This window comes from Misgurnus anguillicaudatus, chromosome 25 (genome assembly GCF_027580225.2).
Source record: "Misgurnus anguillicaudatus chromosome 25, ASM2758022v2, whole genome shotgun sequence".
Taxonomy (NCBI): domain Eukaryota; kingdom Metazoa; phylum Chordata; class Actinopteri; order Cypriniformes; family Cobitidae; genus Misgurnus; species Misgurnus anguillicaudatus.
The window spans coordinates 25,153,259-25,174,772 of NC_073361.2; the positions used below are offsets into that span (position 1 = coordinate 25,153,259).

The 21,514-nt window shown below is 36.5% G+C and overlaps 1 protein-coding gene across 3 annotated transcripts in view; it reads right to left on the reverse strand.

The window, feature by feature from the left end:
- The window catches only part of prkag2a (protein kinase, AMP-activated, gamma 2 non-catalytic subunit a), a 73,078-nt gene that overhangs the window by 40,611 nt on the left and 10,953 nt on the right, over window positions 1-21,514 (reverse strand). For 2 of the 3 annotated variants that reach the window (XR_012368002.1, XM_055181462.2), the window contains exon 4: window positions 15,443-15,719. Coding sequence is in view for 2 of the 3 variants with exons in the window: in XM_055181462.2 (XP_055037437.2) it covers window positions 15,443-15,719 (277 nt within the window). In the remaining variant the exon portion in view is untranslated. Of the gene's footprint in view, window positions 1-2,400; window positions 2,552-15,442; window positions 15,720-21,514 lie in introns of those variants that run through there. The other variant, XM_055181463.2, reaches the window with a different exon arrangement.

Sequence of the window (21,514 nt, forward strand, 5' to 3'; positions counted from 1 at the left end):
AGTGTAGAGAGCAACTTCTATTATGTGACTCTTTGGCACCGTGTTAGTGTCACGTACCTATGACACGGGTGACCCGGGTTTGATTCCCCTTTAAGGCAATTTTTTTATATAAACTCACGATCTTGATTCATAAATAAATGCGATCTTCTTTATAAATGACGGCGATTCTCTTGCATATAGTTCCCTGTATTCAGATGCTGCATTCACGTGTTCACGTATTTACCTTTCTTTTACTGTCTATGGTATTTACATTACAATCCAGGATGCTATAGCAGTCAAACTTGCTCAAACTCACACAGTGTAAAAACAAACCCGTATTCATTCACCAATCAGATCCGAGCGTTTCTCTATTCCTCATTTGCTGCGTTCCGCTGTCACTCACGTGACGTATTACAAAGCGGCAGACCTAAACACATCGGTTTACTTGGATTTGGAGCAACAATTTTCACACAAAAGAGAGGAAAAATGAGCGCCATTGCGGAAAATCCCGGTGGCGAGGGAGAGAGAGAGACGATGCAACAATATTTGTTTCCAAAAAGGCAAGGAAATACTTCTGGTCGTTTTTCAATTGGAAGGCTGCAGCCTCCGGAGGTCAAATATGCAGGCTGCATACGTCATCAAGCCTGGTTTATTAAGGTAAACTGATTCGCAAGTCATAAGCATACTGCAACAATTTACGATTAATTAAGTACAATAGTCAACTTTATAATTGTTAATATTCTGAAATAAGACAGTCTTGATGACGTATGCAGCTTAGAAATACGACATCTGGAGGCTGCAATCTTCAGATTGAGAAATGGCTTCTCCCACGAGTTCCTCATCAGATAGTTGTAACATGGCTGCGTTTCTCCCTGATGCCTCAAAATGTTAATCGTTTAGCGTTTTAAAGGTTTAATTTTTAGTTTAGTTTTAAGGTTGGCCAGTTATTTTCCTTTGCGACAGTGCTGCGGCCCTTGTGGCCACTAGGGGTGCTAGGCGTGAAAAATACATGTCTAGCGCCCCCTAGTGGCCAAAAAGTTCTGCGGTGTGCCTTTAAAGAAACATTTAGACAGAAATTGTTCTTCTATGGTATCGTGAAGCACCTTTAGGCGCATTTGAAGATGCGTTTGAAGATGCGTTTGACCTGATTCGTTTGACTAGTGTGATCGCTCTGTACCGTGCTCGGGCGCGGTTTGGTTAATCGAAAGCACGCCCGGGCTCGGATCGCAAAAGTACAGTGAATGCATGCTTTTGGAGAAGTAGGGAGGGTGAACAATATATAAGGCTGAACTCTAAGACGAGGGAAAAAGACATTGCATGGCTGTGGATGTCTTGTGTGCAAGACCCAGTTTGCCCTTGTTAGCACTTTTGTTGTGCCCTGCCAGCACTACAGATCATTTTTTATATTTTAATGAGTCCCACTGAAACTGACTCTACAAATAACATTCCCATTATTAGTATCACAGGATCAGCCTTTCACGATCTTAAAACTGAACACTAAAAGCAAACAAAACATCACATTTAGACAACTCAGACACTTAATTTTCATAAGCAGGCAAATTCCATCCATACATTTTTCCACCAAGTTTGTAAAAAGTGAAAGATTTTGGTGGTGAAAGGATATCTTTACACAAGAAAGTTAGCTCTTCTCATCTACCCCGTTTGTTCTTCAGGTTTCCTGTAATCGTCTTGCAGTGATGTCATTTCCAATGTGCACCAAGAAATGGGCTTTAGGCTAAGAGGCTATTGAGACGAGAAGCCTCGGCTCATAAAGATTTACATCTTGTTGTGTCATTTACTGGAAGAGTGTTTTAATGGTGTTGTCCTTGTTTCAAAGGAAATGAGATTCTTCAAGGTCTTTGATTAAGCAGACAAAACTGTTTAGTTGTTATTCGAATGCTGAATGCATCTGCCTTTCTAAGGTTAAATACAAATGTAAGATTGAAAGCTCAAGAAATGTATAAAAGCGACTGAAAACGACATTAAAAGAGATTTGGCACCGACTTTGGATCAATTTCAGGCAATTGAGCCACACAAGCATACAAATTATATACAAGTGCCATCTGCAACTGATGCTAGACCTAACTAAATGCACTTTTTAGCCATTTACACGATTCGTTTAAACCATCTGGTCATTTTTAATTAATGCATGAAGTCAAGTTTACACAGGTATTCCTAGCAGAGGAACCACAGGTGTATTTCTTCACAATATGGATGGATCCCAAATACTCCGTATATTCATTTTTGAACAATATATTGTTTAGAATAATATATGTAAATGCATGAAGTGTGTGATTTTGCTATTCTTCAAAATTGTGTTTTTATGTCTAATACAGTCCAGATACAAGGAGACTATATGAGCCTTTCTGTATCCTGTTAATGAAAACAATGCAGAAAAATAGGTTTTAACTGCAATCTTACTGTTTCCCAGAAGGCCGTGGGGCTCTGACCGACGCCTCCCTGTTCTCCCCTCTTGGTCCTTTTGCTTTTTGAAGCCTCTCAGGCTACTAAATCGTTTCATGGTGGTAAGGGAATGCAGAGAGGCTGCGGACACTGTGGTAGGTTATGCTGTTCCCATAGTCAGGTCTGGATAGACTCGAGTAAGATCTCTCCTAAACCTGAAGTACTTCCTTGTGATTCAGAATCCGAATTTATTTCCAATGGAGAAGTTCCTCAACTTCTTTTTCCTCATCTTTCCAAGTCCTTCTCTTGAATCGGTTTCATAGCTCTAATTCGGTCGCAACTCGTCCTCAAAATGTCAGGTGCAGCTGTATGGGACTGTGTGAGCCTGAACCCATGTGATAAAGAAACTGACCCATGCCTGGTGAGGCATTACTAATGATTGGCTAAGCAGAAGCAAACCCCGCCCACTCATGCATATTTTATGTCTTTTACATACATTAAAGTCAAGTGCATCCGTGTCAGTTTCTCAGTGTGCTGGCTTCATGTTTAATTAACAATATTGTTACAGCTGGGGTGCCGGAAAAATACTGTGTTCCTTAATACAAATTCTTTTCCTGTAATTTTACATTAACACTGTAAAAAAATCTGTAAAAACAGTATAATTCCGGCAGCTGGGGTGCTGGAAAAATATTGTAAAATAACGGCACAATAAATTGCAGAAATTTTCCATAATGTAAAATTACAGAAAAAATATTTTTGTATCACTGTAAAAAAAATCTGTAAAAACCGTACAATTCCGGCAGCTGGGATGCAGGAAAAATACCATAAAACAATGGGCACGATAAATTACAGAAATTTTCCTTAATACAAAAATTGTTGCTGTAATTTTACATTAACACTGTAAACAAATCTGTAAAAAACTGTACAATTCCGGCAGCTGGGGTGCTGGAAAATATTGTAAAATAATGGCACAATAAATTGCAGAAATTTTCCATAATGTAAAATTACAGAAAAAAATATTTTTGTATCACTGTAAAAAATTCTGTAAAAAAACTGTAAAATTCTGGCTGCTGGGGTGCAGGAAAAATACCATAAAATAACGGGCACAATAAATCACAGAAATTTTCCTTAATACAAAATATTTTTTTCAGTAATTTTACATGAACACTGTAAAAAATCTGTAGAAAACAGTACAATTCAGGCAGCTGGGGTGCTGGAAAAATATCGTAAAATAATGGCACAATAAATTACAGAAATTTTCCATAATACAAAAATACATTTTCTGTAATTTTACATTAACACTGTAAAAAAACAGTAAAATTACGACAGCTGGGTTCCCGGAAAAATACCGTAAAATAACGGGCACAATAAATTACAGAAATTTTCCTTAATAAATTTTTTTTTCCTGTAATTTTACATTAACACTGTAAAAAACTGTAAAAAAAAAACCTGTAAAATTCCCGCAGCTGAGGTACCGGAAAAATACAGTAAAATAACGGCATAATAAATTACAGAAATTTTCCATAATACAATTTTTTTTCCTATAATTTTACATTAACATTGTTAAAAAATCTGTAAAAAACTGTTAAATTCTGGAAGCTGAGGTGACAGAAAAATACCATAAAATAACATGCACAATAAATTACAGAAATTTTCCGTAATAAAAAAATACAGTTTTTACATAGCAAACTAATCTGAAGTGATATCATCTTACATTGCTGAAATCTTAGTATTGGCAACTTAAATCGAACACATTTTTTAAATGAAAATGTGATTTTAATTTCATGCGACTTTCTTCATCTGGAGTTGTTTATGACTTATTAACCCAAGGCCAAAAATAATCAGGGCACCATAAAATGGGATTTAACTTTTTTTTTAATGTCTTGCCAAACCAAAATGAATTTGGCACTATGGGAGAACATTCCTCTTCAATCTAATCGTGTTTTATTTACTTCTTCTTAGTGGGGCTTACTAAGGCAAGCTTCATTATTATTTTTGCTCATACATATGGTAGACAGAAACCCTGTATACTTCTAAACATATTATGCAATCACCCAGAATATTAAGCATCCACAACACCATAGCAATACGAAAAACCACTTATATTTTTAAGACTTGAACCTGACTCGGATGTTTCCTGGCTCTAGGTTGTCAAACACTTGTATGAATGAAGCGTCATTAAACTTTGATGCCATTCTTGCATTATTAATCGGCACTACTTGTGTTGTACTTTACCATGCTCGACCAAATGATCCTGTAGTGCAAAGTAAACTGACTTTTACTAAGTACGGTATCTTGTGCTATAACAAAGAAAATCTGGAAGCCTCCAAACAAGCCATTGTCCATTTAAGCCTCATGAAATTTGATATTATGTTTTTTTCCATTCAAGGAGGTAAAACAATCCCAGTGACGATCACTTTGGCTAATGAATCCATGTCCCGGCTGATAATTGCCATTACCATCTGATCGCCCCGTGCTTCCTGTGCCATCATAAACAAATCTTTTCCTCTCAATACACCCAGGACACCAATTTAATCATCTACAGTAATAGTGGGAAAGTCACCCAGGCTCGCCGCCAACACAAGAGAAACTTACGTAAGCGGACTAAGATGAGCTTTGATTAATCACATCTCATTTTTCAAACCCTGTTGCCCCTTGCCAGGGCAGCTAAGGGTCATGCTAAAATTTCCTAAACATACTTATTTTGAGTCCTGTTGTGTGGGGAGCAGCTAATCCATCTAAAATCCACTGTGCTTCCTGACGTCTTTATAGAACCAGGGTCAACTAGACAATGAAAAATGGTAAAAGCAAAAAAAAAAGTTCTTCGTTGCACTTTTGTGTGCATGAAAATGTGTTTCAGGGTGTTATTGTGACTCATTTACACATATGCATATTCAATTACAGCAGGTGTGACATCCCAAGTGTTTGCCAAGTATGTTAACTTGTGGAAAAAGATAATTTTGGAACAAATGTAAAGATGGGTATTATGAGAGTATTTTCATACATAGTTAGCTATTCTTTTGGATTGCTCTGTTAGTAAAAGATGAAAAAGAGTGCCAGATCAAAAAGACACAACCGGACTCTTCCCTAATAAGGATATGCCCATGCTATGTCTTTTTACAGAAAGTAATGTGTAAACAGACTGTTTGCTGTACATACTGCGGGGCTTTATAAAGCTGTGATGATCGGTATTCCCAGATAAGGTCTGAACGAGAGTAAGGAATGCACTGGCATGATGACAGACATCATCTAGACATTGCCAAGATGGTTGGTTAAACATTAGGAGACTAAAAACAGTACAAATGAAAACATACTAATTCTAGCAAAGTGAACAGCCTCACACACTGTTAACCATCATCACGTGATATATTTTATTTAAAGAGCACCTATTTCATTGCTAAAAAACAACTTTTTTGTGTATTTGGTATAATACAATGTGTACTTGTGATTTATGGTTAAAAAACACATTATTGTGTCCCTGATTGGCCAGCTAATCTGTACCTTGTGATTGGTCTGAATACCTTGTGACGCTCCTTACCATGTTTAAAAGATTCGCTCGCAATGCTAACAGGAGTTAACTTATGGCTGATTTCGAAGCGGGAGGAATTATGATAATGTCGGTCTTGTCTATGTCAACAGGCCCAGGAAATAAACTGTTGCCTCAATCCGTGTGTTTGTGGTATTCCAAGAAAAGAGGTATGACTCACGTCATTGTTTACTTTGGGGTTTGTACCTATTTGTTAACGTACTAATACATACTTACACACCAAAGGAAATGAAAAATCGTGAATCGGACCATAGGTGCTCTTTAAAATACAATCAACTAAAATAACAGTGACTGGGATGAGCTTTCTCTATCTATCTATATCTACCTCTATCTCTATATAGCCACCTATGAAGTACAATTTTCACATGCACTTCCTTTTTCTACCCATATATGGAGGTAAAACCGGAAAATACAATTATTTGGTAACCATAAAAAAGTCATGTCACAAAGATGAAGATCTATTTATCTACCTATCTACGCATCTACCTACCTGCCTGCCTGCCTCCATCCATCCATCCATCCGAGCAAAGAAGCCCTATAATGGTACAATTGAAAACCCTCTAAGTGCGTCTGACATGTTTTCTTCTAATGCTGGGTCACAGCAGCCACGGTAGAGGCGCCAAGCGGGAGTGATTTTAATGTTAAGTCAATGTGAAGACGTGTTAACCTGCGTCTGGAGGTCTCGCGAGGCGAATGAGGCGTTTAGTGCGGCACGGTACACGCAATTCTGCCTCATTTGCGCGTCTAGATTGCGCGAATGGCAGGAAATAAGCGTTGCCCAGGAAACGCACTAAAAATTTTACTTTTGCGGAAAAACATGCCGCGTTAACCAATCAGGAGCTTGCTCTAGTATTGACTTGATTACAGGAAGTGAGCGGAGTCGCAGAAGCCCCTCCCATGACGCAAATTTCCATTTGAATGTCTCGATGATTAGAATTTAGAGAGTAAACTCAAAATGTTCAAGCGGCACACTACACACGGTACACGCAAATTTTACGCTGCAAACGTGGCTAGTGTGAACCCACAGTAAGTAAGCATTTTTTATCAGATGCTTAATAGATTCTGCTAAAAAAGCGCTATTTCTGAATGACCTAAGGCCAGGATTAGGCAAATTTGAAATTATTTGATGATAAATGTATAATACGTGCCGACAGCATTCGGTTTGGACGAAGCGTTTAACAGCTTTTGCGTCTGAGCTTCTCAAATGCTCAGTGGGTAGCACTGTTGCCATACAGCAAGAAGGTCTCCGGTTCGAGACCCGGCTATGTCAGCTGACCTTTCTGTGTGGAGTTTGCATTTTCTCCCTATATCAGCGTGGGGTTTGTACACCAGCAACTCCGGTTTTCTTCTGCATGCCAAAAACATGCAAGGTAGGTGAATACCCTTATTACCCTTATTTGGTCACTATAGAGGGGATCATGTCACGAAGATGAATACGGACAAGTGTGTGACAGCCATACTGCTGAGATAAGACTGTGATGGCTGTAGACAGCAAACTGTGGTTCATCCCAGTCACCTTCTGTATGTGTTGTTTATTTTGCTGTTGCTTGGTGATTCAGGGCCATTGTGCATAAGAGCATCAGGAGGTCAGATCTGTGCTTTTTACTTCTTCTATTAATGTAAAGCTGCTTTGAAACAATTACCAATTGTGAAAAGTGCTATATAAATAAAATTGAATTGAATTGATCTCAACTCAGCACCTGCTGGTAAGTATAATCACTATAAATATTAATTCGTCCCTTTATCGATAAAACTGCTTAATGGGCAACTCCAGCCTATGCAGATAAGTAACTGAACCAGTGCTACCCAAACGGTGGGCCACAGCCCCCTGGTGGGCCACAGCAATATTGCAGGGGGGATTCATGTGATTTTTTTTTTAAATATGAATTTTTCAACTATGCAAATGTATTCAAACTAGACAGTACAATGAGAAAATACTACGATTCAGGCGTTTACATGCGTACTTTTCTCCTGCTGATCGGAGTACACCACCCCCTTTAATACGATCTAAATACGATCCTCAATTGTATAGATTAAGGTGTTTACATGAAGGCTTTTTAATATGAATGAAAAGCCTTCATGTAAACACTACTAAATCTGAATTCTGACCAATAGGTGGCACTGCAACCCAACAATTGAATTATGGCACAAGCAATGACACAGCAACAAAAGCCCCAATCAATATATAAAACCCGAATCATAACCAGTAAAAGCACTGAATCATTGCTATATATGAGATATAGGGCTTTCATAACCCCCTGATCCTTCTGAGCAAGTCTAACTTCAGTTAATATAATTCATATGAAAGCAACCTTGATCTGATTATGGGATTCAGAATTCAAGGAGAAAAACAAATGTCCAATCTACATCTCTCTGTCCAAATACACAGCTTTAAAAACACTAACACCAGGACACAAAGATATTTACATCTGGTAGTATTTTGTGACAGGTTCTACATTTGTTTGCTTTTTTTTGGAAATGGTTGTTGTGCAATTGTTCCAACATGAGGTGAACAACCAGGACTGGGTCATTGCAGAATCCATCAAAACAAAATTCCAGCCAATCCATGAGTGTAATCAAATGAAAACGGTCACCAAAATGCAGAGAGGGAGAGAGAGAGAGAGAGAGGGAGGGTGGGGCACTACATAACAGGTAGGGCTGGGTGATAAATCTTGGTAAACATGCATTGACTTCCAAAGTATTAAAACAGAAAAACGCAGTTTTTTGTGATTGGCACGTTTTTTTAAAAATGCGATGGAATATGCGGGATATTTATGCAATTTTATGTGATGAAATTGCGGGAACTTGCGAAAACTGTTTGCAGCTTTTCAATGATGTTCATGTCAGATAATCACGTCACTTCATAATGTTCCCATAGCAACAGGGGACACGGCTGAGCTTGTGTAAAGTAAATGCAAAATTTTTCAACTTTCTGCTAAGATATATGTGATTTTTGCTACGAATATGCGAAGATTATGAAATCATGCAAGCCCTGCATATTTTGCGCACGGAAATCTGCAATTAATGCTGCGAAAGTGCGGCGTATTTGAAAAAATGCAGCCCACGCATAAATATGCAGACTTTGGCTGATTATGCATTGAATCGTGCGATCGCATAATCTGGGTTTTCTGGAGGAACTGATATATGGAGGTCAGTGGGTACCATCTGTGCTTACCATCATTTAGCAAAATGTCTTATTTTGGGTTTAGCCAAATAAAGAAATGGTGACAGAATTTTCATTTTTGAGTGAACTATCCCTTTAAAAGTCGCCCTGCATGCAGCTTTAATCCATCTCTGTACTGAATGACAAATCAATATTGTGGTTTTCAGATGACTGAGACTCTGCCAGCTAGAGAAACTAATGGCTTATTGGTGAAGCATTGTAGTTATGTGTGTGTATAAAGAATATTTCTCACTGTCTGTATTGAAGCTGTGGTTCACCTACTCACCCCCATATATATATATATATATATATATATATATATATATATATATATATATATATATATATATATATATATATATATATATATATATATATATATATATATATATATATATAAAACACACTTTTCATACTATGTATTGTACACAATCATTTTTCTACATTCATATATTAACTTTTGTTAGTGTGAGATCACTTGGCCACAGATCATTGGCGGGTTATTAAATATTGATGCATACATGTGACACAGTCTGTGAAATCCAAGCCAAAGTCATTTTTTGTTTGACTGTTTTCTACATAAAATTATTTACATAATGTAAAGAACATTCTGTAAAAATATATTCTTCATATCTTTATTACTGACTATATTAAATATCAATATAGACCATATGACTACTTTGATGCTCCAAATCTTAAAATTAAATGATGAGACATCAGACTGGTTTTACAGTCAGTGTCATGTAGATTTAATATATATTTCAAATATATGTGACCCTGTCTTTAAAATTCAGGCTAAAGTTTTATAATCTCAAAATGAGATTTGGAGCATCAAAGTTGGATTTGGTGGGGTTGCCAAGTCCTTTTATTTAGTTTAAATTTGTGCTACTGTTTAAACTGTTTCCACAACTTGTTTTTCTGTGGATTAAAGATGAAAGGATTTGTTTATTAGTTATTGAAATTTGGGTTGTAAATAGTCATTGGGATGCTTTTGGGCTAGTTTTGAATATCCTTTGGGATGGTTTTGATACGCAAATCTGGCAACCCTGACTGTGCACTTGCGCAGAAGTTTGGTTCGGATTATATAGAATGTACATGTAAACCAACATTTTAATCAGATTGCAATGTTTAGGGTGCATGTAAATTGTATTGTGGTAAACCTTCAATCGGATTAAATTCAGTCGGATTGACAACATTTTGGGCATGTAATCACAGCCATGGATTTGATGTCCTTTATACTCTGTCAATATTATATATATCAAGGTTATATTTTTACAGAACGTTCTTTACATTATGTAGGATGATTTTGTGCAGAAAAATGTATCTGGGTTTTCAAAGGCAGGGTTACATAAATTTTAATAAAAAAACTTAATTTCCAAGTTATATAACATAAACTTAATGTATATTCCATTTATAAAATTCAAAAAAAAGTTTGTATTCTCTTATTTTCTCTACCTGACCCAAGCTCTTGCTTGCATCATTTCCTATACCTGTTTGTATTCAAATATATATTGTAACTTCAGTAGCGTAGTGAATGTAAAGTTTTAAATGCAACAGATCTGATGGCACAGATCCATAAGCTCCTTTCTGCTACCTACCACTTTACCGACATACCACACAGAGACAGTCAACAGCCCAGACTTCCACCTAAACACTCCTCCTAAACGTAACCAAACACTCAAATCTCATTACAGGCCACTTCAATCTCTTACATTTCCAAGACAGGTCTTTAATTTTATAATTATTGATTATGCTTTCACTCAGTGGAAACAAAAGACATTTTTTAGCTGATTGTTATTTTCTTTCTTAGGGAGACTAAACAAAGATAACAGCAACATTTTTTTGTGCGCTTTTACTGTCAATTACAGTCATTTAAAATGTTACCTCCTGTCTCGATGATTTAAAGAACAGATTTAAATAATCCCTTGCTTTTTGATTAACCTCACAAAGCATCAACATCTGTGTTTCAGAAAGCCTGATGAGTCACAACTAAGTGCATGCATTTGTGTAAATGTGTGTCCTGGGCTGCATTCGCATTCAAATATTTTGACTGCTTTGACTCGGATATTTATTTTATAACCTGGCAAGACAATCAAGAGCACTGAGAACTAGGGCTGCACGATATTGAGGAAACATGCGACATGCTCTTCTAATGTTGCACTATTTTCTTGCAATATATCGTTTCCCTAGAGAAATGCTATTTTATTTGCTTTTTTAAAAATAATTTAGATACATAATTATCATACTGCAATAAACAGGTAAAACATATTCTTCTGATGTAATTAAAGCAACACTATGTAGTTTCCATGTAAAAATGACTTACAGCTCCCCCATGTGGTTGAAAAGTGCAACAGTGCCTGGTATCAGACACTCTTCTGCAGGCAGGGGGAGGGGCGGGTCTGTGTGCTCTACCCTCCACCGCCACTTTCACAGTGTGCTTATAGCAGCTAGGAGGCTGCTCAGGTTGCAGCAACAGTACAATTTGTCCAGTTAAAAGTTGTTCCATCACTGAAATAATTTTAGAGACATTATTTAAAGGTAAAAAACTACATAGTGTTGCTTTAAATCAAATAAGGCAAAAAAAAAACTATTTCAGACATACCGTTCTTTTTGGGCACAAGTTCGTCGCTGTAACTTCTCTCGCTCGTCTCTACTCCTGCCATATTTATTTTCCACTCTCTGCTTTGAGCCGCTAGGTTCACCTTTGTGCCCACGGTCTAGCCAATAGTAGAACAGTATAAAACCTACTTGGCAGGTATTAACTCTTTCGCCGCCATTGACGAGTTATCTCGTCAATTAAGAGAAAACGCTTCCCTGCCAATGACGAGTATTTCCAGCTTTCCGCAATACCGCTTTTCCGCAACTTATAAAGCACAGAAGTATCGCCCTAGGGCAAGCAGCTGCATGCCCGTGTATGTTTTGAGGATCGCTCTGAATCTGATCTCTATCAAAAGTCCTTCACAAAAATGGAATTATCTAAGCTTTTTGCTCAAAATTTGGTCTTTTTGAAAAACCTACCTATATTTGAGTGGTTATAAAAAAACTAATAACGGTAGGATTAAACGTTTTTTTTTTTTTTTTTTTTGAAAGCAGAGAGTCTGTTCTTCTATTTGACATATTGTATGTATGTTTATTTATTTAAAGAAGAACATTTTCTGGAAGGCATTAAACTTTTGTGAAAATCATGAAAAATGCTGGCGCTGGCTGGCAACTTTTTTTAAAAGAGTTAAGTACGGCCCCAATCTGATTAGTCTAATTTGCGAAATAACAGCTTATTCATGCCCGGAGAATTTTCGGGTATTTGTTGTATCACCTCCCACCTCTATAATGCCTATATAGGTGCACAGGAACAATCCTTTTCTAAAATGCATTAAACTTTCGTTTACAAAGACGTGAAACTCACCGAGTGGTCAGGGGTGTTCACTGATATGCTCACACAAAAATCGCTGGTGTTTTAGCATTCGTTGCAAACTTGTGGACATATTTTTCCAAACGCCTCACACCCGTACATTCTTCCGCTTAGAGCTTGAATAATAGACACTCCAGCCCAGTTGGTGGCGATAATCCGCCTTTGCCAATTGCAAGAATACAAACAACGTTCCCGGCGCCGGAGTAATACCGACCTCACAGCACATCTAATACAAGTCAATGGAGTTGGACAAAAACTACGATAAAACCTGTTGGAAAGCATCTTTTGCAGCGATTTTTGTGTAAGCATATCAGTGAACACCCCTGACCACTCGGTGAGTTTCACGTCTTTGTAAACAAAAGTTTAATGCATTTTAGAAAAGGATTGTTCCTGTGCACCTATAGAGCCATTATAGAGGTGGGAGGTGATACAAGAAACACCAGAAAAAACTTGGGGCAGCCACATATGTCGAAATTTCAGTCAAAACCATTCTATTTCATCATAAACAATCTGAAAACAGGGCTTTAAGTGTAAAATACCGAACTTGTCCTTTAAATGCCACATAATTGTGTTTGCAATGGCATATTGTTAGTTTCCGCTGTCAGTTTCAAAAAGCTATGAATCATACACACTTTTTGCCATAGGATATTTGCTATCGTATGCACTTTCGTATCACTAAATCATATTATAAACTGTGAACAATATATTAAAATTAAATCTGCTACCCGATAAATAGAAATCCTTATCAGATGATGATTAAATGTCAACATATTTGGATGGCTCAATGTAAGTGCTTTCATAAAAGATTTAAGTACAGTACACTCAATTTATTGAGTTTTTGAATACAAGAGTCACTAACTAGAAGCATTGGGTTGATAACTCATCATATGTATTTTATCATACACTAGAAAACCTTATAGACTACTGTCCCACTATCAGCTTTTAAACATTAAATGAGATTCACTTGGATTACATATGTGACAACCTAATTCATTAGCAGGGTCTTATGCATTAAGTAACGCCTACACCGCCATTAAATCAGCACACAGCACGATCATCCAAATGATTAAACGCCATGGGCAGAACCTAATCCAAAAAAACCTGTCAAAGGTTTCACTGACTCACTCTGTTCTAATGTGATAATGGCATTCAGAGCATTTCACAAAATGCCAAAAAATATTTTGAAGCTTGATTTTATGGTGTATTATGATTAAGTGGATATGCTGTTATTTGGATAATGTTATCTGAGAATCAAACTCATGACCTTTGCACTGCTAACATAGGTGTTTACTAACTGAGCTACAGGAACACTAGTTACTCCATAACCATAAAACATAAAAAAATATTTTTTCCTATAATAAAACAAACTACTTTTAATAATTAACTTTAAACTATGCACTCTAAAAAAATGCTGGGTTATTTTCAACCAATGTTGGGTGATTCTCACGAAACCATTGAAACACCACGGCACTAATGATTTTAGCGTTAAAATGTGTAATATAGTAACATTAAAAAGCATCAGAATTAACACAATACTGTGTTCTACCTTGCACAATGTGTGATTTCAACATAAGAATTTATAATTGTAAATTTTATCTCATTTTCTGCTGAAATTCTCATTACCGCAATGTGTCCGGCTGTGTTTGAACATGCGTTATTTTGTAATTTAATCAAATTAACACAAAAATATGAAGAAAAAAAATAAATGGATGTTTTGCTAGACTACTTTAGATGACAGAAAAAATATTTACTGAATATTCATGTATAATAATAATGAATAAAAATTAGGAAAATGATGCGTCCATGCCTGATGTTCTCATCCTCCGCAACACTTTTTGAGAACAGTTTAAGCACACATACAGAATTTTAATAAAGTTTGATTTTGAGTGACCAAGCACATGGACCAGTTACTTCAAGATGGCTACCAGGTAAGATCATTTTTTTACAGTTAATTTGAAATATTGTCTTGTCAGAATGCTTACACGACATTTTGATTATCATTACCGCAACAGATGCTTATTAAATGTTAATTTAATTAATAGAAGCATAATTCTTTGATTTTAAATGCATGTGCAGAATCTCCAAATTATGTTCTTTCAGGTTTGTCATGTCATTTTGAAAATATGTCAGTGTTGATGTTTTCTGACTGTTGCGGTAATGAGATTTTTTAGGACTAATTTTTTTAATTATGTTACAAAAAGTGTTAAATGATAAGTAAAAGTTTTTAAATTAATGTTCCCATTTACTCCAGACTTTGTTTTTCAATGTCTGGTGGGAAAAAAAGTAAATTTAAGCAATTTTTACATTTTCATGCTTGACATTTTTAAAACCAAGTTTTCGTGAGAATCACCCTGTTAGGTCAAAAAGTGACGAATGCAATATTACCCAATCCAAAATGTGGGGTTGTTTTAACCCATTGTTGGGTCAAATATAAACATTTTCTGGATTAAAATAACCCAGCATTTTTTAGAGAGTGTTTATTTAAATTTTACTTATTTTATTTAATATATTTAAATTTTTATATATTTTAAAATGGCAATTTTTAACCCAGTTCCTGCTCATTTTATATAAACAGGCTGCATTTTTTCTATTTCTTGTTTTTTCTCTATTTCAGTGAAGTCTGCACAGTTCCCAAACCAATTAACACTGAAATTTATAAAAAAAAACAAAAAACAGATGCCATTGTGAAAATTTTGTAAAGCCGCAGATTCAACCCACAAAAATGAAAAACACATATAGCATTGGGTCAATTTTAAACCAGCATGTGCTCTGTCCAATATTTACCCATTATGGGTAAAAAATAACCCAGCCATTTTTAGAGTGTAGGTGGAGCTGATATGCAAATTGTGACAGATGTGACATCAGACATTTTTGCAGATACAGTAAATTAGTGTTAAAGCTTATAAGTGTGTATGGGGATGATACACCCAAGGTGTTTTACCTTTCCTGGAGCGAGAGAAGAGTTTGATGCTGACAGGAGAGGTTGAGGGATTCGTGGAGTCCTTGGGAGAGGAACGGTGAAACATTCCGGTGAAACTGTAGCGACGTGAACATTTGGGCGAGGCATCGTGGTTGGAAGGGTAGGGGAAGATGGATTTAGGAGATCCAGGGCTGTTTCTGGTCCGGGGCGGGGCAGACATGGGGCTAGATGGTCGGCTAAACGGCACCCGGCTAAAGAAGCTTTTGGTCGGGCTGGCTGATCGACAGCTGAGCTCCCCCTGAAGAGTACACATAAATATAAAAACAGTTACATATAGCATTATAACAAAAGCAGATCAAACTACAATTTTACTTTAAACATAAATATATTATGTTTCAATAAATAAGTATGAATAAATGTACATATTTATGATATCATCCATAATTATTTACTGAAATGTAAACATTATGTGTTACATATATGTAAACATAAAAAATATATATTTTTTATATATGACCCTGTCTGTGAAATCCAGGCTAAAGTCTCTTAATTCAAAAAAGCTGGGTTTTCACAGGTAGGATCGCATATATGATAAAAATCTATTTACTGTTCATAACAACACTGATCCTTGGGGTTATAGAAAAATTAAGATATCATGACAGCACATTTGCATTTTTTAGTGTAATGCATTCCATGTTTTATGTTATAATGGTGTGCCTGTGAAGGACAAACGTTAAGATACTGAATAAAGAGACGTCATAACATTCAGATACCGTCCTGACAGACCTTGTTGTTTCCAAAGTTCATTCACATGGGAATGTCACACAGCGATCAGACAAAGCCACTTAAAACTGTTGAGACAGCCAAAAAAACAGATGTCCTTGTTTTGTCAGGAGTCCTTTGTTAAATCTGAGAGGCTTACAAAGTGACATAAATACCTTATTGTACCGTACACCTTAACACACCAAAATAACTCTCTCTAAGCTCATTCACACAGCACTTTGGTGTTTCCGTAAAATTGGCAGACAGACTTCTGTGTGAACACAAACATGTCCCGTAAATGTTCTGAGATCATTTCCAGATGGAAGACCTAGTAACATACACGGAAAGCATTGTGTGTGAACAAGACGGAGAAATAATATCGTAAGGGGTGTGCCGTGGTAAGGATGCGCATGTCATTGCAACCAGAAGTTATTATTTGTTTATCTTTAACACAGGGATTTAAATGCAGATCAACATTCACGACGAGAAATGTCTGGACTGAAGATCAGGGAGCTTGTCACTATCCACGCTGAAGCTAAGATCATTCACCAGCATGACAGAAAAGTCCATCACACGCTCCTTATGATCTTGTCATAAACAAAAATGCACATGCATGGCATGAGAAAAATCACGGATAATAAGCAAACTTCAGATGCTGTGGAAAAAACGGACTTTAAAAAATGCAGGACTTTAAATACGTCATGTCTTAACTGGATTTTTACAGTATGTGTGTGAAAACAGATTGTCAGTCAAAAATCAAATGATCCCGAGGAAATACACATTTTCCGTGTATTTTCCGTAATCCCTGTGTGAAATAGACTTCACACACAAAACAACAACAATAACATCAGAAAAAAACTGATGTCAGCATAGTATAAACTTAAAGATTGAGCGAAAAGTTAGGATATTTTTTTCTGAGGCCCTCAGTTGTCATGGAAACCTATGGAAACCCGTATTGTTTCTGTATTGAAGAGCTGATGCAACGAAATCTTTGCTGATGTCAACATCTCATGTTCTTCTGGTCACGAGATAAGACAGAAAGACACTGATGCTGCGTTGTTTAGCTACGCTGCCCTTATTTTGGCTCTGATCCAGTCATTTCACTGCTAAACATTTAAACAACGCTAATGCATTTAATTTGCACACAAATGTTCATACGCACCAGCGATTCTGTGTTGACCTTGCCGTGGGTTAATCAAACATCTGTTCAACAAGGAGAAATATTAGCTAATTTTTTGAGCGTTAAACTCAATGTTAAAGATTATTGGCACAGCAGTAAAGTGAAGAGATTTATATCTGATTCTGATCATAACATTAATATAATTCAAACCTATACGCACCCACTCAGAGCATCAAGAAATGTCCTTCAAATTCAGTAACGCCATTTTACCTTCAACAACCAGAAAAGAAAGAAGGGTGCACAAAACACTGACATATCGGCTGATTAATTTCCTTTCTGGCCTTGACTCGCGGGGACTCGATAGCTGATTGATTGGTAGATATGATGAATTCCCAGAATGTCAATGTCAATGTCAATGTCAATTTATTTATATAGCACTACTAAACACAACACCAGTTGACCAGTGTGCTTTACATAGATACAACAATAAAAAATACATTAAAACACAATACCTACAATACATTACATCCCTTAGGCGTATGCCAAATCAAAAAGATAGGTTTTTAACCTAGATTTAAAAACCGACAAGGATGGAGCAGATCTAATAGTAAAAGGTAACGCATTCCACAATCTTGGCCCCGCATTTGAAAACGCGCGATCACCCCTACTTTTCAACTTCGATTTCGGTGTAAATAATAATTTCTGGTTAGAAGACCGTAGAGACATGGGTGGAGAGTGTTCTTTCAATAGATCCGAAAGATAAGTAGGGGCCAACCCATTTAAAGATTTAAAAACCAAAAGAAGAATTTTAAAATCTACACGATATCGTACAGGCAGCCAGTGTAACTGACGTAACACTGGAGTAATATGGTCCCGTTTTCTAGTACCTGTTAGGAGTCTTGCTGCCGCATTTTGAACAATTTGTAGCCGGGATAAAGCTGATTGGCTGATCCCGTAGTACAGTGAGTTGCAATAGTCGAGCCTTGTTGTCAAAAATGCATGTATTAATCTTTCGAAATTTTTAAAAGATAAAATTGGTTTTCCTCTGGCTAAAAGACGAAGCTGAAAAAAGCAGGATTTGACCACTGAACTTATCTGCTTGTCGAATTTCAGGCCATCGTCAAAAACAACACCCAAATTCTTAACCCAAGTCTTCGCAGGTAGGGTTAAATTACCTAGGGTTATTTGAGTTGGTGAATTTGATGAGCCAAAAACTATAATTTCGGTTTTATTTTCATTAAAATTAAGAAAATTTAGAGCTAACCAAGCTTTCACATCAGATATACACGCCTTAATTTTTTCCAGTCCATTACAGTTTGGTTTTAGGGGTAAATAAACTTGAGTGTCGTCTGCATAGCAGTGAAACGACAACCCGTGTTTCCTGAGAATAGACCCTAATGGAAGCATGTATAATGTAAAAAGAATTGGAGCTAAAATGGATCCTTGCGGAACACCACAGGACAGAGAAGCAGCCTTCGATAAATGTTCCCCAATGTTAACACTAAACGTCCTGTTTGACAAATAAGACCTAAACCATTCTAAGGCAGGACCTTTAATACCTACCCAATGCTCCAAACGGGCAAGAAGAATAGAATGATCTACTGTATCGAAGGCTGCACTCAGATCTAATAATAATAATACAGTAGGAACCCCAGAATCGGCAGCTATTAACACATCGTTTAAAACTTTCAGAAGTGCAGTCTCTGTCGAGTGATATTTTTTAAAACCAGATTGAAAACACTCAAATATCTTATTGTCATCTAAAAAACTCTGCAATTGTTTCAAAACTATCTTCTCTAAAATCTTCGAGATAAAAGGCAAATTTGAAACAGGTCTAAAATTGTCCATATCATTTAAATCTAGGTTGGGTTTCTTTAACAGCGGCCTAACTACAGCATGTTTCAATGCGTCTGGTACCACACAGGTATCCAGACATCGATTTATAATAATTAACAAGTAAGGCCCTAAAGTCTCCATTGCTTTTTTCAACAACAGGGGCGGGATGGCATCCATAGAGGAGCCCGACGGCTTTAATTGGCTCACTATATTCTGCAGATGAGAAAGAGAGACTGGTTCAAATTTCTTCAGCTCCGCCGAACAAGCAACCAAGGTCGATGGATCAAAAGACGGACAACAGATCCCCATTCTAATGTCATTAATCTTATTCACAAAGAATATCAGAAAGTCATCACACAGGGTCCTTGATACATTAGAATACTCATAAACAGGTGGATTAATAACAGAATTAAAAACAGTAAAAAGTGTTCTTGGTCTGTGGTAATTGTTTGTAATAAGTTTTGTAAAGTAGTCAGATCTTGCTGCTCTCAAGGCCTTTGCTGCTCAGAATGCCTTTGAACTTCAAAGTTTATAAATATAATCGCTCAGAAGAGGACTGTACAGTGCGTCATTCATTTACTGTTCAGTCTTAACACCAATTGAAAGGGCCCAATGCAGATACTTAGAAATCCACGGTCTACGATGGATGATATAAGAAGTATACAAGAAAATACAAGAAATTATAAGCTTAAATAGCCTAAAAACTATTTTCAGGTGAAAAAACTTTCACATTAGAATTAAAGGTCCGTTTAAAGGAATAGTCAATTTTCTTAAAATAAAAATCCAGATAATTTACTCACCACCATGTCATCCAAAATGTTGATGTCTTTCTTTGTTCAGTTGAGAAGAAATTGTTTTTTTTTTTTGAGGAAAACATTGCAGGATTTTTCTCATTTTAGTGGACTTCAATAGACACCAACAACTAACATTCAACTCAACACGCAACAGTTTTTTTTCAACGGAGTTTCAAAGGACCACAAACAATCCCAAACGAGGCATAAGGGTCTTATCTAGCAAAACGATTGTCGTTTTTGACAGGAAAAATGACAAATGTACACTTTTAAAGCACAACTTCTCGTCTAGATCTGGTCGTGATGCACCAGGTGACCCCACGCAATACGTCATGACGTCAAGAGGTCACAGAGGACGAACGCGAAACTCCGCCCCAGTGTTTACAAGCGTGTTGAAAGAGGACCGTTCCTACGTTGTTGTATGTCAACTGATACTAATTAATGTCTTTGTGTCAGTTTATTGTTTACAATGTGGTTTAAAAAAGCATATTTTTTATTTTTCTTGTCAAAAATGACAGTCGTTTCGCTAGATAAGACCCTTATGCCTCGCTTTGGATTGTTTATAGTCCTTTGAAACTCCGTTGAAAAAAACTGTTATGTGTTGAGTTAAGTGTTAATTGTTGGTGTCTATTAAAGTCCAGTAAAATGACAAAAATCCTGCAATCTTTTCCTCAAAAAACATAATTTCTTCTCGACTGAACAAAGAAAGACATCAACATTTTGGATGACATGGTGGTGAGTAAATTATCTGGATTTTTCTTTTAAGAAAATTGAATATTCCTTTAAGGCTATTGTAAAAACATGGTGGCACGAATTGGCGTCTTCCATGTAAGGGAACCTGCGATGTATAGGCTTATAGATATAAAAAAACAGCTCATTCTAAGGTAATAAAAACAATACAATTCACTTTAAAATAGTTATGTATTTCACATTGCATTTTTTTGTCAAGAGATCCTTCTAAAAGTTACACAATGCACCTTTAAAATGGCAAAAATAGTTACAATTCAGATATTGAGACTCTCTGATTGTCAAATGTCCATAGTTAATGTGATGAACCACCTGTGGTTACTCTACCAGGACACCTGTGAAAGGTATGCCATATATCCTATACATATAAGTATAGACCTACAATACGTCAAAATGACACCAACAGGTTAAAACAACAGAAAAACACCTACGAAGTTAATGCTAAGAAATCTAGCATCATTTCCACAATTATATCATAGTATCAACTTACAGTATCATTTAAACGAGAGAACAATGCAAGTAAAAGTGTCACCATACCAAAAAGCTGCACGATTCTCCAAATCCTCGATTCGATTACATTTTCGATTCTGATGTCACGATTCAATTCGATTCTCGATTTTTAAAAGATTTTTTTTAAGACAAAAAATTATATGCCTTTATTATTATTATTATTATAGTTTCACATTAACATGCACATTGCGTGCTTTTCCTCGCATGGGGGTTTGTGGGCTTTACTTTACGAGAGAGAGCTTGTAGAGAGAGAATTCCTTCTTGCACGCAGATAGACCAATGCGCGTGTCTTGGACTCCTATTATCTGAACTAAAACCGGTGCGTCA